Genomic DNA, 16,034 nt, shown 5'->3' on the forward strand with positions numbered 1-16,034 from the left:
ACATGCTTATTGATAACTGTCTCTGTCTGCATTTATACTCTTTAAAGTTAAATCTTTGTTATTCAAAGAAGAAGAAAAAAAGTCAATTCACATTCCATTTTATCCTTAATTAAATCTCTACTCTTTTATTTCAGACCAATCCAACAGAAACCTGTACCTCCACCAAGTAAGTGCAATGAGTTATTGATAATAAAATTAAAGGTAGTTTTATTTACAATAAGATTGCACAGAATTAAAAGATCTGGTCATTCATTTTCTGGTTAATTTGATAACCAACCAACCAAACAGTATTGAAGCTAGTGAGCTCAGGCTCCTCTTTCAATTTCTTATCCAGGCATGAAAGTAACCTTGAGTTCTTCAAAGCTATGGTAAAAAAAAAAAATGAAAGCTTTAGCAGGTCCTACCATGCTGCAACAGTTTTGAACATTGTTTTTCAACATATGCCCATCATATGAGGTCCAGTCTAGATAAACTCTAGATAAAGATCATCACCAAGTCAGCTCCAGGACAATATATTTTGGGGCACAACAACCCTTGAAGGTCATCTTCTAAATCTACTAAATCATGCAAGGACTGGAATCTGCCTCAGAACAAGGAATATGCTCTGTGACAAAATCAGAGGTCCATGAGATATTGAGGTACAACAAAGGTTCTGAGAGGCAGAGGTGTATGTAGCAGTTAGAGAGCTAGCCTTGGAGTCGAGAAGACCTGGGTTCAGGTCCCATATACCAGTTGTGTGACCTCAGTGCCCCAGTTTCTCTTATAGGGAGGGTTCTGGTCTGCATTGGTAAAGGAAATAACAAGTCTAGTATTAAACAGACTAACTTAAGTTCCATAATGAGTGAATGCCAGATCTTTAATTTGCCTCATCCTTTGTGTGAATAACTTGATACTGTATATCGGTAAAAAGGAGTATTATACTGAACTAACTGGAGAGTATTATATGAGCACTGAAATTACAAAAGCATAGGTGATTGGAGATATAAGGAACCTCCAAAATTAGTTAGTCCAGCACTCTTTCCCTTATTCCTTGCATTTTAGAAATGAAGAAAATTGAGGAAAAGGGAGAAGAGTCTGGTAACTTCTCCGAGGTCACATATTGCGTTAGTGGCATAGCCAAGACTAGAACCCAAGACTCCTCCCTCTGAGTATAGCTACCTTGCCATTTCACCAAGGATTTTTTGTAATAAAAGTCATTTATTACATTTATACTAAGATTGGGGCGGGGGGGAGGGCAATATGGAGAGAGATTTTAATGGATCTGGGAATCATGTTAGCTAAATGCAATTTTCACTAAATCCTAGGTTTTATAATTAAATTATAAATAAAAACCTTTTGGTCACTGTTGAATTTGTGGAAGATACTTAAATTTATATTACACTTATTAAAAAGATAGAGGCAAGGATTTGAGGTCCTTCCAAATCTGCTGCAACTTCTATTGAAAGTTTGAAGACCTTTAAGTCAAATTCAGTGATCACCTAATTCTAACTTTAAAGGCATTCTATGATGTGTCATATTTAATAGGTTAGGAATCTAGAGAAATGAATTAGTTCTTTTTGGCCCCCGGGGGAAGAACTAAGAGCACTAGGTGAAAATGAACAAGAAGCAAAATTAGGCTTGATATAAGGAAAACTTTCCTAAAGGTGGGCTGCTCAAGAGCTAATAGAAGACTTAATTGGAAGTCTTCAAGACAATATCTGTATGACCATTGTTAAGCTATAACATAAATTCTTTTTTAGGCATGATTTTGGAGTAGATGTTTAGTGAGGCCACCCCCAGCTCTAAGATTCCCTAAAATTCAAATATGTGGGAACCTATCAAAGAGCCTGACCCTAATCTCACTTACATGGTCCTGGACCACCATATGTTCTTTGAGGCCTTCCCACAGTTGGAAGACTGGTTTTGTTCATTTGTCTCCCAGACTTTGTCATTAAGGACACCACTCTCCGGGTACAGTGGGAGAGAAATCATGAGGGTACCAGTGCACATTAGGATGGACTAATCTAAATTTTATGGTCATGTTTTGCAGTCTATTCAAATCCTGGTTGGGGCTGAGGGACACCGATGGCACTGTTTTATGGTTATTTTTTTTTAAGCAAGGAAGGACTCATTCATTCTGTTCACTTGCCTGCTACTATTAGTGTCAACAAATGCAAATCAACTGTTTTAGAACCAACTTCTTTCCTTTTCCCTTCTTTCCAAATAGCTGTTCAGTTCTAAAACTGAGCAGACTTCATGAGGTGACAGTATTGTGATACAAGTCAGGCTAATCCCTGCCTCTCTTTGCTTGTGCTTCTCTCCCAGCCTAGAATGTCCAGTCGATCTCATTTACCTCCTCAGCTCCTATAAACCTCACCTCCTCCATGAAGCCCTCTCTGATCACTCAGATCCCAACTGGCTTCTGCCTCCTTCAGACATTTCTTGCACTTTTCACCTGTACACCTTTCCTTACATAATATTTTATATAGTTCTGTCATTGTTATGTTTCTGCCCACTCTCCCAACCAGACTGCAAGCTCCTTGAGGGCAGGGACTAAGTCTTATATTTCTCTTTTTGACCGATCTCCAATCCTTTTTAGAGCCTCCAGAGGTGTTAAGTCCCAGTACGGATATTCCATTACCCAACTTTCCAGCCAATTCCTGTTTGTCAGATCAGGTATGAAATTATTCTTCTAAGTATCAGCTCTTCATCGGGTGGAGGAGCAAAGCAACAGATAAGAGAGTTTTCTAGATAGAACTTGGAGTTGTATGTGTGGTTATTTAATATGCTCTTCCATTCAATTCAATTTAACAAACATTTACCAAGCACCCGCTAGATGCAAGTCACTCGGGATATGAAGACAGGTGTGACATAGCTTACAACCTAATGAGGACAAAACACATACACAAAATAACTGTGATGTGGGAATAAAATGATCAGGAAGCATTAACCAAGTACCATGTGCCAGGCACCGTGCTATGCAAATATATAAATGAAACAATCCCTGCCTTCAAGAAGCTTGTATTTCACTAGGGGTGAAAATAAAAATATACATATACATGCACACATATCTACATATATGTGTGTGCATTGCACACACACATGTACGCGTGTGAGCACATGTGTATGAAGTACAAACACACAATACAATATGCCTATGTATGCCCTATGAGTGTAGATGTGCATATAAATTGTGTATATGTCCACATGGGTGAATGTGCACACTTACACACACACACACACACACACACACACACACACACACATATAATGTGACAGCAGAAAGACTGGGATAAGTGCAGAGGAGAGATCCAAAGTGTGCTCAAAATTGAGATGACTCTCACTGGGAAGGTCAGAGAAGGCTCCATAGAAGAGGTGACGATTGAGTGAGGCCTTGAAGGAAAGATGTCAGCAGGTAGCAAAGCTAAGGCTCGCCCCAGCAGAAGCAAAGGCACCAAGAGCAGAGAAAGCAGGATGAAAGCAGGAGAAGGGAAGGGGTCTAGTTTAGCTATAGGACGTGGAGGCTGGAATCAGGAAGACCTAAATTCACATCCAGCCTCAGACACTCACTAGCTATGTTACTTTGGCCAAGTCACTTAACTTCTGTTTGCCTTAATCCACTGGAGAAGGAAATGACAAACCACTCCAGAATCTTTGCCAAGAAAACCCCATAGACAGCACAGCCCACGGGGTGTGGGGTCACGAGGAGTCAGACACGACTGAATAACTGAACAACAGCAACATGAATTCATGACCTGAGAAGCCAGCTTGTCAAGGACCTCAAACACAGAAATGAGAGATTATATTTTATTCAAAGCAATTTAAAAAAAGAAAAAAAAAAGGAAAGCTTTGGGGTAGAGGAATGATGTGATCAAAGTGTATTCTCTTGTGATTCCTACTAGCAATGACTTCTGTCAATAAAAAAAAGCCCTTATAGGTTACAGAGTACTTTGTAAGGTAGGCAGTGCAAGCATCATGGACCCAGTTTTATGGATAAGGTGATTAAGACTGCATCAGGTTGCCTGAGGTAACACAGTGACTGAATGACTCTTTCATCTCCGGTATCCTGATTCCAAGTCCAAGGGTCTTTTCTCTGCACAGAGCTGTGTAAGAGGCTCCCTTGAGCAGCAATATGAAAGGCAGATAAGAGGATAAGTAGGCAGGAAGCAGAAAGTCCACCTAGGAGATGATCACAGCAGTCTGGGCACAAGATAAGGAGGGCCTGAACTAAGGCAGTAGCAATAGGAATGGAAAAGGAGGAGGGAGATATGAGTTATTATCAAAGTAGACCTAGGACCTAGGATATTGGGAGAGGGGAGGGGCGGGGTTCGATGAGGAGTCAAAGTCGAGTCCAAGGTTCTAAGTCTGGGTAACAGGCCGAGAAAATAATGCCATCAGCAGAAATATTGTTATGGAGAGGGGCACATTTAGAGAGAGGGTGCAATTTTAGGTATGTTGAGTTTGCAGTCATGGTGGGAAATCTAGATGGTGCTAACCCAACAAGCATCTGGAAATATGGAACGGGAGCTCTAGGCAGAGATGTGGGGAATATAGAGATTTGGAAGGTGATTGCATAGAGGTGATAAATGAAGCCATGGAAGGAGATAAGCCCAATGGTGGATGTGTCCCTTTGCAGTTGACTGTGGGCAGCTTTGAGGTCCCAAAGGTGGTAAGTGGTGATTCCTGCTTCTCCAACAAATGGGAAGAATGTCCGTTCCTTCGGTTTCTCACAGAAACCAGGGTAGGGAAGGGTTCAATACCACCATCTGCTGTACCTTTTTTTTTCTTCTGTAAGTTCTCTATTCCTGTCTTGTAATCTACACACACACACACACACACACACACACACACACACACACACAGAGTTTCTAAGTTCCTAGGGTCATAAATCTAGAGGTCATCTAGTAAAACCCCCTTATTTTACAGATGTACAAGATGAGCAGTTTCCAGGCCCAGAGAGGTTGAGAGGCTTTTCCAAGGTCACATGTAGATACTCGGGGGCAGAGTTGGGATATGCCAATCCTGCATTCTTTCCATGGGCTCTTCTTGTACATCTAGAAAACAGAGTGCTCTTCAGTCTCTCCTATGCTTTAGTATTTTTAATGTGCTCTTGGTTTTGCAGGAAGCTGAAGTTCACTGCAGACCATGGTATGCTGGTTCCTGCGATCGAAAATCAGCAGAGGCCGCATTATACAAATCCAACAAGGTGTGTTTTTTAATTCCAAAATTTGTGCATAGTCTAGCATTGCCATTTTTTTAATGTAACACTCTGTGCATTTTCACTGATTGTGCGCCATCTTTGGAATGCTCTCCTTCCTTATCTCTACCTCCAGGTTTCCCTCAAGTCCAGCTAAAGTCTCACCTTTCCTACTCCCCCTTAATGTTAGTGTTTTCCCTCTAAGACTGCCTCCAAATTTGGGGGTGTGTGCGTGTGGCGTATATGTATATATACGGTGTACATCTATGTGTGTGTACATGCATGTGTATGCATGTACATAGACATATAGATATAGATGTGTGTGTAGTACTTCGTTGTTGGCATGACATCTGCCACAGTAGACTGTGAGCTTAAGGGCAGGGGTTATTTCTACCTTTCATTGTATCCCCAGCATTTAACCTAGCGCCTGGCACAGAGCACCGTGCTTCCTGTTGTTTCTTTACATGACTTATTCAAGGCCACACAGCAGGTGAGGGGTAGGGGTAGGAGCCAGACTCAAGCCTCCTACCTCCGTGGCCAGCGCTCTTCCTCCCATACCCTACTGCTTCTCTAGAAAATCATCATGCCAGCAGCCTGGAAGTAGATGGTAACTGAAACAATCTCAGCCCTCTAGAGAAAGGCACCAAGACACAAGAGATAGAGAGCTGAGCTGGGCCTGGCGTCAGCAAGTCACAGTGAGCATCACTTCAATGTAGCACAGTTACCCCAAATTCAACATTCTCAAAACAATAGGGAGCATCTTCTCCATGAACTTGCAGCTCATCATAATTTCTTTTATTTCTGCTGATGGCATGACCATTCTACCCATCAGCTGCATAGTCCTGTGACTTTGAACTTCTCCACGCTTCCATTTGTCTCACCCGGCTCAATTCCAGTGCTTACCAGCTGCATGACCACTGACAAGCTACTTCACCGAGCTTTGTTTCCATCTCCTCACGTGTAAAATGGATTCCCCACCTCAAATGAGAAACACATAAAGAGATCTGCAAACTTTAAAGCTCTATGTAGTCAGCTATTACTTTATTCACGTTTTATCTGCTTCTATAAGAATGACTTTCCCCCTTCTCCCCTCAGAATAGTAACTTTCATCAGCAGAGTAAATATCTCTACTCCTTCCAAGAGTATCTGACATGGGGCTGTACTCTGTTCTCCATCCCTCACCCTTACCCTGTCTCTCCCTTTGTTCCTCCATCAGCTTTGCTCTTCCTCCAAGTATCCTTTGCCTCTTTCCCGTCTCTCTCTGCTTATCCATAGGCTCAGATACCTTCAGGCAAGATGAGGTAAGGGACATGAGAGGTACTGCATACCATGGGAGGGCAGAGGAGTGGGAAATCACATCCAGCTGGGGAACTTGGAAAGTGCTCAAGGAAGAGGCATCATTGGAACTGGGCCTTCAAGAAGGAGGAGATGGATTCCAATAGCTAGAAGCAAAAAGGGCTTTCGAGGCATGAACAAAGCCACAGAGGTGGGAAAATGTAGAGCATCTGGAACAACTGTATGTAGTTTGATTTGCCTGAAATATAGGTTACTTGGAGTCAACGAGCATTTATTAAGCACTTACTAGTGGGGTGGCTAGGTGGTGCCATAATGCATAGTGTCGGGCCTGAGTCAGGAAGATTCATTTTCCTGAGTTCAAATCCAGCCTCAGACACTTATTAGCTATATGACCCTGGGCAAGTCACTTAACCCTCTCTGCTTCAGTTTCTTTATCAGTAAATGGACTGGAGAAGGAAATGGCAAACTGCTCTAGTATATTTGTCAGGAAAACCCCAAATGGGGTCATGAACACCATGGGGTGACAACCACAAAACAGCATGTTCCAGGCACTGTGCAAAGTGCTGGGGATACAAAGAAAGGCTTAAAAAAAGTCTTCTTTGCAGTTGAACATAAGAGCCGATATGCAAACAGCTACGTACAAATAAGGTATAGAGGAAAACTGGAGATACGCCCATTAGAGGGAGCACAGTGGGAGTTAGAGCTAGAAAGACAGACTGGGGTCAGAACATGGAGTGCTTTGAATGCCAAGTGAAGGAGTTTGGATTTCATTCAGTATACCATTGGAAGACATTTAAAGTTTTTGAGTAGGGGAGGGAGATAATCAGGTCTGTGCTTTCAGATTACTCTGGCAGGGAAGTGTAGATTGTAGTCAAGGATGGATTATATAGGATGCAGATGAGACCAAAAAAAAACCCCAAGAAAACTATGGACACTGGTGCAAGAACCTGATAGGCCCTGGTACCCATTACCTCTGTTCTATTTAATTCCTCTAGCCTATTCTCTTGTACCACCTTATGTACATTTTTCTCCCATTCTTGGTAACGGATGGGTGCTGATACCAGATAGCAATTGCTTCGTCTGGTCTCATATAACCTCTGTTGCTTCATATTTCGCTGTGTCCCATTTAAGTGAAATAGAAGTTTCTTCAAGCTTTACCTATGAACCAGAATGCCTCATCCTCAGAGCATTCTGTGCTGTTTCTAGACCCTGAGAAAGGAAGAGAAGGGAGAATAGACTTCTGTAGACCAGAGGCAGATGGTAGCAGTTTCTCCAGCTTCCAGTTGGCTTGAGCTCCACATCTTGACTTCTGATAGGTCTTCTTTCCCTTTCTGATAATGAGGATTCCTAGGAGAAACGTGGGAAAGAATGAGAAAGCACACAGGAGAGATATCCATCTGGTCTACCCCTTTGTAAAAAGAGATTGGTAACTATTCTGAGGCAATACAATGCCTGACTGGTTTTTACAAAAATTTTTTTTAATAAATTATATTGACTTGATGTTACAGGAAATGAAAATTTTAGGATATCTTTTTTAAAAGGTCTAGAGACAATATTAATACATTCTTTCATGCAATTCCTTACTATTCCTATAACCAAATTGTTCTATTTACTTCCATCAGTTTGTAATACCATGGTACAATGGAAAGACAATAAAAGGTAGAACCAGAAGTCCTAGAGTAAAGCACACCTCCAGAACTTTACTACCTGAATAACCCTAGAAAAGTCATTAGTCTCCTCCTCTGTAAACTGAGGGACTTTGACCAAATGACCTCTAAGTTCTCTTTAGCTATAATGACAACAATAGCTCACATTTCATTAGCACTTTAAGGTCTAAAATAGAGGGGCCTGTGATTTCATTAGTATTGGTATTTTGTATTTCATTAGTATTCCCAAATAAGGAGACACCCTCTACCAATGAAGGCTGGAACATACTCTGGACCTTGTAGTCCTAGAGCATTGTCCAGGGCATTAAGAGGTAAAATTATATTTCCCCAGGATCACATAGCCAGTATGTACCAGAGGTGAGGCTTTAACCCAAATCCTCCTGAATTCAAGGCTAGCTCTCTATCCATTACACCACACTGGAATGTTGTTGAAAATGGTAAACCATAAATTCTCATAATTTTTCACATTTCAACAGTATTTTACAATTTACAAATTATTTCCACACACCTAATTTCACTTGGCCCTCACAATGACCATGTGAGGTAGGGGTGGGAGCATCTCCAATTTACAGATAAGGAAACAGAGGTTAATTGACTAGCCCTAGGTCACATAGCCAGCAGCAGAAAGCACAACAGACTTGGAATTAAAGGACCTAGATTCAGTTTCTATCTTGGACATTTACTAGCTATGTGATATTGGTAGTTATACCATCCATCTGGGCTTCAGTTTCTTTATTTGTAAAATGAAGGGGTTAGACTAGAATTCCAAAGTCCCTTTCAGCCCCCAAAATTGTGATCCTAATTGAAAGAGCCAAGTTTGGAAACCAGGTTTCCCAAGAAGTCCAGTAACCTTCCCAATGAAAAGATATTCAAAGGCCATGAATACCTTTCTTTAGGTATCTTTAGTTATCCTTAAAGGTAGTTTCCTATTGGTAGCAAGTAATAGTGATACTAACCATAATGTGTTTTTTATTTTATTTTCCTCTATAACTAGGATGGATCATTTCTTATAAGGAAAAGCTCTGGTCACAACTCCAAGCAGCCATATACATTAGTGGTATTCTATAACAGAAGGGTTTATAACATCCCTGTGCGGTATATTGAATCAACAAAACAATATGCTTTGGGCAGTAAGAAAAATGGTGAAGAGGTGAGTAATTCCTTCAGTTCAACTCTACTGTGCCACAGAGTTTTAACACTGTGTAAGGTACTCTAGGGTATATAAAAAAATTTTCAAATATGGGCACTGTTCAGTTCTGCCCAGACCTCGGGAGATTTACAGTCTTGTTCTAGAAACAACTTACATACAACATAATTAGAAAACAAAAGGACAATATTCTTGTGCTACAGATTCTATGGACAGCCAGGAACAAGAGACATAAAGGCCAATTCAGGGTTATAATCCTGGACCAGAAACACAGAATTCAAGATCCAAATTCCAAAAAGTATTAGTTGGCAAGGCAAGGCTAGAAATTAGATTACCAGGACAGGGTTGGAAACACAGAGCTCAAGTTCTCAAAGCCTATGCAGAAATACTGAAGGTCAGTTTGCCAGGCTGGTGTCAGGAATGGAAATGCTAGGAAGGAAACAATTGGAGGCCCTAAACGCAGGGTCAAGCCGGTCTTAACTCCTCAGTCTAGGCAAGTGTTAGAGCTTCATTCTTACTTGTTTAGGTAATCTGCTTTCTCACTGAAAGGTGACCACTGTCTTGGAACAGTAAGAAAAAAGTTCATGGAGGAGCCAGAATGTGATCTGGAGGGTGAAGGATAGGTAAAATTTACATAGACATAGAGTTGTGGTCATTTGTCCTCTGTGCTGAGACACTACCAGGGAACAGGGGTTCTCTACTTTTCGAGGAAGCCCATTTCCTGCTAGGTAGCTCTAAATAATAGAATGTTTTTCCATATGTTAAGCTGAAAGCTTTCTTCAAATAACTTCTATCCACTGGTTCCAGTTTTGCCTTCTGGAGCAACACTCCCAATAAATACACCTTCCCCCTATGTGATCAGACGTCAAACAAATTAAGGTATCTCGTATGTGTCCATATGATATAATGTAATTCTTTCAAAATTTCATCATAGAAATTATAAAAGTAATTTTGCTGTTCATCAAACTTTCACCAGTAAGGTGACTATCTCAGCTCATTCCAAGGGCATTTCCAGTTTGGCCATGAGAGGGCCTTGTGAGCTCATCTCTACTTCTACAGCATTTACTTAGCTTGACCACTAGATGGCACAAGTGTCCTTGACATGTTAGATCTAGAAAGTCTAGTGACCATTGACTATTCCACCATGTCCACTTCATTTAAAAAAGGCCCAGAGAAATGAAGCACAAAGTAGACACGGTCCTGAGAGGCCATCTAGCCCAACCCTAGCAGAACAAAACTTCTACAATATCCCCAACAATTGGTCATCCAGCCTATTCCTGAGGGGCAACCCACCGCTCCTTGAGGTGGCTACCCATTCCAATTGGAGATAGCACCAATCATTAGGAAGCTTTTCCTAAAGGGCCTGTATCTTCCTCATTGCAGTTTCTGCCCCTTGCTTCTAGCTCTATCATCTGCGTACAAGTCTAGCCCCTTTTCCACATGACAGTCTTGAAAGCAACAGGACCATCAGGTTTCCCCTAAGTCTCTTCTAATCCAGTCTAAACATCCCCGTTCAACTGTCCATGGTCCTAGAGGTCTTGCCAGGAATGCTCAGAATAATATATCTGACTCATTCTCACTCCTTCAGATTCTCATTTATTTTATCTAGTAACATTCTAAGCAAAAAGCATTTTGAAAACTTTTGTAGTTCTTGGTGAATCTTGAAGAAACTCAGAAAAAACTCACTTCTTGTAAACCAATCAACTATTGTTGAAACTTATGTAAGTTTGGGAAGGAAATACTTTTATAACATAGTAAGTCATAGCAAGGTTAAAAAAAATGCTATTTCTTAAGCCCATGATCTCAAGGAGGATCACAAATTATGATCTCACGTTTCTGTCTGTCTGAATGTCTTCTCTTATACCAGCTATGACTGTGTTCTTTGAGAAGAGTGACCAGGGGCTTCTATTGTCCTCTAGCTTTAGCTCCAAACTGAATAGGTAAATAGGTAGAAATCAAAAGGTAAAATGGGCTTATAACTTTTTTTAAAAACTGATCCCAAGCTAACTAACTGGATGCTATGTAAATCAGTCAGGAGTTGTAAACATTTCTGTTAGACAATTTAAGCCCCAAGCCTCTCTCCAGTCTGACTTTGAAGACCTGTCTCTTCTCGGGAACCTTCTTCAAGGCTCTTAGATAACAACAGTATCATATCTGGACTGTGACACTGACCCCCTTGCTGTTCCTCCCACATGACACACCATCTCCAGACATTGAGTGTTTTCACTAGCTGTCCCCTATACCTAGAATGCTCTTCCTGCTGATCTAGGCTTCCCTCACGTCTCAGCTAAAATCCCATCTTCTTCAAAAGGGCTTTTCCCGATTCCCCTTAATGCTAGTACCTTCTCTCTGAGATTATCCCCAATTTATCCTGTATAGGACTTGTTTGAATATAATTACTTGCATATTATCTCCTCTGTTAGACTATGAGATCCTTGAGAGCGGGCCTGTTTTTGCTCCTTTTTTGTATCCCCAAAGCTTTTCAGTGCCTGGCATATAGTAGGCACTTAAATGAATGCTTATTCACTCACTTGTTCATTCACTCACTAAATGGACAAGTCTTAGTTGGGCACTATGCTAGGAACAAGGCTTCCTTCTCCAGCCTATCTAATCTGCAAGTATAGTAGAGGTATTTGTTGTTCCCTACCCTCTGGGACACTTTGTGGTCTAATTCAATGAAGTATTAAGTAGAAATCATAGAACCAAAGAATGTCAGAACTATGGAAAGGACCTTAATGGTCACCTAGGCCAGCTACATCATTTCACAGATGAGGAAGCCAAGGTCTAGGGAGATAAAGTGAATTCTCAAAAGTCACACAATAAGACAATTGAAGAGTTGGGACTAAAATCCAAGTTTTCCAGCTTGTGGGCAAGTGATCTTTTCAGAAGAAATTCATAAGGATGGTACTAATGTTGGAACAAGAGTTCACTTACTTGTAGAAGTTGCTGTAGAAGAGACAGGGCTTGGACTAGGCTCTTATAGGAAATGAAGTTTAGCTTTAATGTATCTGTGTTTTCTTCCTCCAGCACTTTAACAGTGTGGCTGATATAATAAAGAATCACCAACATACACCTCTGGTTCTCATCGACAGTCAGAACAACACCAAAGATTCCACTAGACTGAAATATGCTGTTAAAGTTTCATAGGAAACAAGAAGAGAAACAAGATTAGCACAGTTGCCTCAGATGTCCCCAATTCCCAAGTGTTTTAGTGAAATGAGAAACATTCTCAAGGCCACTCTTGGATCACAGCTCATGCACCATGGACTGAGGCAGCTGGCACAGAGGACACCATTCCTTCAGAAGGAGATCTTGGAGATTGTATTGTCTATCGTTTCTGAAGATGACGCTGTAATATACAGTGAGGTTGAGCTGTTATCACCATTACTGTAATGGACTCCAAACTAGACTGCAAGAAGCAGTTAGAGAATGAGAATTTTCAATCATTCAATTATAAATTCTCTTCTATTGATCCATTTTCAGCAGAAGAAAATAAAGCCATCTAGCAAACAAGGTTACTAAGAAACTGAGGCTGGGAAGAAAGAGCACTAAACTCATATGGCTGAGATATCCTAGGCATCTTTTCTCAAACCCTGACAATCACTAAAAGAAAAAAAAGATCAAAATGTTGTAAGGTGATGTATTCTAGATTGTATATAGCAGGCATGTATTATTGAGTGATTGCTATCACCCGGCAACACTCAGTTCCTCCCACAAGGCGTACAAGACCATAGTGTGGATGTACCCTGAATCATGGGGTCAGTTTTCTAAGAAATCATTGTTAATTTCAGGGTTGGTTTGGGTTGTTCTACTCATTAAAGAAACAGTCATTCTTCCTCACGCATGTGTCTATTGGTGGACCCAAAATTAGGATGAACAAAACAGAGTTCACAGCAAACCTTCTCCTAGAGATATGATTATGCCCCAAAAAGTGGGTGGGGAGGGGTTATGACAATCAAAATTGGACAAGAGTGTGATTATTTAGAAGCTGGCAACTTACCATTGAAGATAACTAGCTTTTAATAAGATGTTTTAATTTTTATACATTTTCAAAGAAATCCTTGGCTTAAAGCTTTTCCCTTTTCTAATGTGAATCATGAACCCTCTCCTTCCCAATCAGCCCTACCCCAATCATTTCAGTTTTCTAAGTATGGTTGTTCCTATAGAGTGCAATCTCACTAAGTCTGAATCTGTAACAAACTGACCTGGACTACTGCAGTTTATCTTTTCACTATCGATAACAAAAGGGTTTTACTAATAAAGATTAATAATGGCAGCAAAGTTGATTGACCTTTGGTTACTAACTGCTAGCCTTGGAGTCACGAAAACCAAGGTTCAAATCCTGCCTTAGTCATTAGCTATAGGACGCTGGGCAAACTAACATCTTTGGGTCTCATTTTCCTCATCTGTAAAATGAATTTGGATTTGGTAACTTCTAAGGTCCCTTCCAGGTCTAACTCCTAGGACGTGAACCTTCAACCTACTGAAAATTCTGGCTTTCCAGAGATTAAAAACAGATCCCCTTCCTTGACTGTGTGCTAAACTACCCCTTTGCCCCTCCTCTGTATCTCACACATCTTAGAGCAGTGGTGTTGACCTCAAATAGAAACAGGGGCCACCAATCTCCACATAAGGATCCCTGCAGGTTGCATATTGATGTCATTTTAAAACGTAATGTTATCTTTGTCTTATCCTAGTTTTATTTAGTTAAATATTTCCCAATTCTATCTTAATCTGATTTTGAGGGTCCCATGTTTGACACTTCTGTCCTGGAATACTGGCCCCACCAAAGAAACAGGTGGGAGCCTAGGAAAAGCTTCAGCTTGTCTCTCCTTCAAAGAATTGCACAAGTTGGGGTTCGGGATCTTGCTGGGCTGCTCAGACTGGCTACTGCAGGGAATATGGGAGTCAAACTGCTTCCAGCACCAGCTGGGAAGTAGAAGTCTGTGCCGCAAATCTTCTAAGTCCTCTCTTTCTACTTAAAGTATTGCATGATGTCTCAGATCCACACCGATGTCACAGGCAAGATGCAAAGGCCTTCAGTTTTCACTTCAATTAGCTGCAATAGAACTTTGTTTCTAATTTCAGAGGTTGGATGGTGTGGGGGTGGGGGGTGGGGATTGGGGTTAGAATGCATGTGGGAAAGTAGTGCCTAGCTGCTGGATGCCAAATATCTAAAGATCAGTGTAAACGTTTCTGGGGTTCACTTAGCTTTAAAGATCCCCTACACTACACAAAGGCAAGAGATTACCTTTTAAAAAAAATTGTTATACATGTGGTTTATGTGTACAGATGTTCCAATGGAAAGAAGTATGTTGGGATGGGAAGGGATAAGAATTAAATGAATATGATGTAGTGTGAAATAAAGAAATTAAATTCCTCTGGAATGTTACTTCTTTGCAACAGATGAATCAAGTTTTAAGTGTTTAAAATGCAATAGCCAGGGGCAGCTAGATGGCGCAGTGAGTAGAGCACCGGCCCTGGAGTCAGGAGGACCTGAGTTCAAATCCGGCCTCAGACACTTGACACATGTACTAGCTGTGTGACCTTGGGCAAGTCACTTAACCCCAATTGCCTTGCCAAAAAAAAAAAAATGCAAAAAAAAAATGCAATAGCCACTGTGCAGGGCACTAAGGAGAAAGAACAAAAAACAGCCCCTGCCCTCCCTCACATTAGAGCTAGATGGGGCAACATGGAAGCAGCCTTGGTATAACTAGCCCTGAAGTCAGAAGACCAGGTTTCAAATCCCACCCGACACTTGTTATCTGACCTCGGACAATCACTTCAGTTTATTTGGTCTGGGTTGGATTAAATGGACTAGATTGCCTCTGAGGTCCCTTCTCATGCTAAATCATCGATCTATGATTCTGTGTATATAGGCATGCATGGGAAGGGAGATGCCATGAGCTAGGGAAGGCAAAAGGAGAGCCCATCCTTGAAGATGGCAGGAACAGTAAGACCAGTTTAAGTTGTAGACCACATGAAGGTATAGGGCTGGAGCCAGGTTGTGAAGAGCTGAGAAAGACAAATAGAAAGGATTGCATTTGATTTTGGATGGAGTCTCAAGTTAGACTTCCACTTTAGAAGAATCATTTAGGCAGCAGTAAGGAGGATGGATTGGAAAGGGAAGGCTTGAGACCAGTTAGGAGGCTATCATATAATAGTCTGAGAGGGGATAAGAGCCAGAACCAAGGAGGAGTGAGTGGAGGGATAGAGATGAGTGTGAGAACATCAAGGGTTTCATGAGGCACCTACATTTGTCTAGAGGTGTTATCACCTGTTTTTAAACATTACAGGAAAACAAGCTTCCCACAGTAGTTTGCTGTAGTGATAAACAATATTTAGCATGCTTTTTTCCTAATATATTTTTCAACAACTTAGTCATTACCTCTTTATAATTAACCTCATACAAGTGAAAGGCTTTTCATACTTCTCAACATTTGAGTTGTGCTATGAATCTCTCCCTAGCAATCTACTTGTAATTTCCTCAAATACACCAAGACATCTTCAGTAAGCAGACCCAGATTTCTTCCCTTTACCTGCAGAGTATGTGACGTTGACTGCGCATATGGTACACGTTAATACCATGCGGCTCCCTGGCATCATCTTGTTTTTTGCTGTGCTACCCTCAGTGCACCAAGATACTTCCTAACTGTTGCTGCAATAACAAAATGGCACTATATTCTGGTGAATATAGCGAGCAAAGGAGGCAATGAAAGGGGAAAAAATCTTACGTTCATGTAGCTTT

General features: G+C 41.1%; 1 protein-coding gene across 2 annotated transcripts in view; it reads left to right on the forward strand.

Moving 5' to 3' along the window:
- The window catches only part of BLNK (B cell linker), a 103,046-nt gene extending 89,924 nt beyond the window's left edge, over positions 1-13,122 (forward strand). For both annotated transcript variants that reach the window (XM_036736363.1, XM_036736365.1), the window contains 5 exons: positions 135-166; positions 2,579-2,655; positions 5,102-5,185; positions 9,134-9,289; positions 12,314-13,122. In XM_036736363.1, coding sequence (XP_036592258.1) covers positions 135-166; positions 2,579-2,655; positions 5,102-5,185; positions 9,134-9,289; positions 12,314-12,433 — 469 coding nt within the window. In that variant the 3' untranslated portion in view covers positions 12,434-13,122. The remainder of the gene's footprint in view (positions 1-134; positions 167-2,578; positions 2,656-5,101; positions 5,186-9,133; positions 9,290-12,313) is intronic.
- Positions 13,123-16,034: the final 2,912 nt, after the last annotated feature.

This window comes from Trichosurus vulpecula, chromosome 8, assembly GCF_011100635.1.
Source record: "Trichosurus vulpecula isolate mTriVul1 chromosome 8, mTriVul1.pri, whole genome shotgun sequence".
Classification (NCBI taxonomy): domain Eukaryota; kingdom Metazoa; phylum Chordata; class Mammalia; order Diprotodontia; family Phalangeridae; genus Trichosurus; species Trichosurus vulpecula.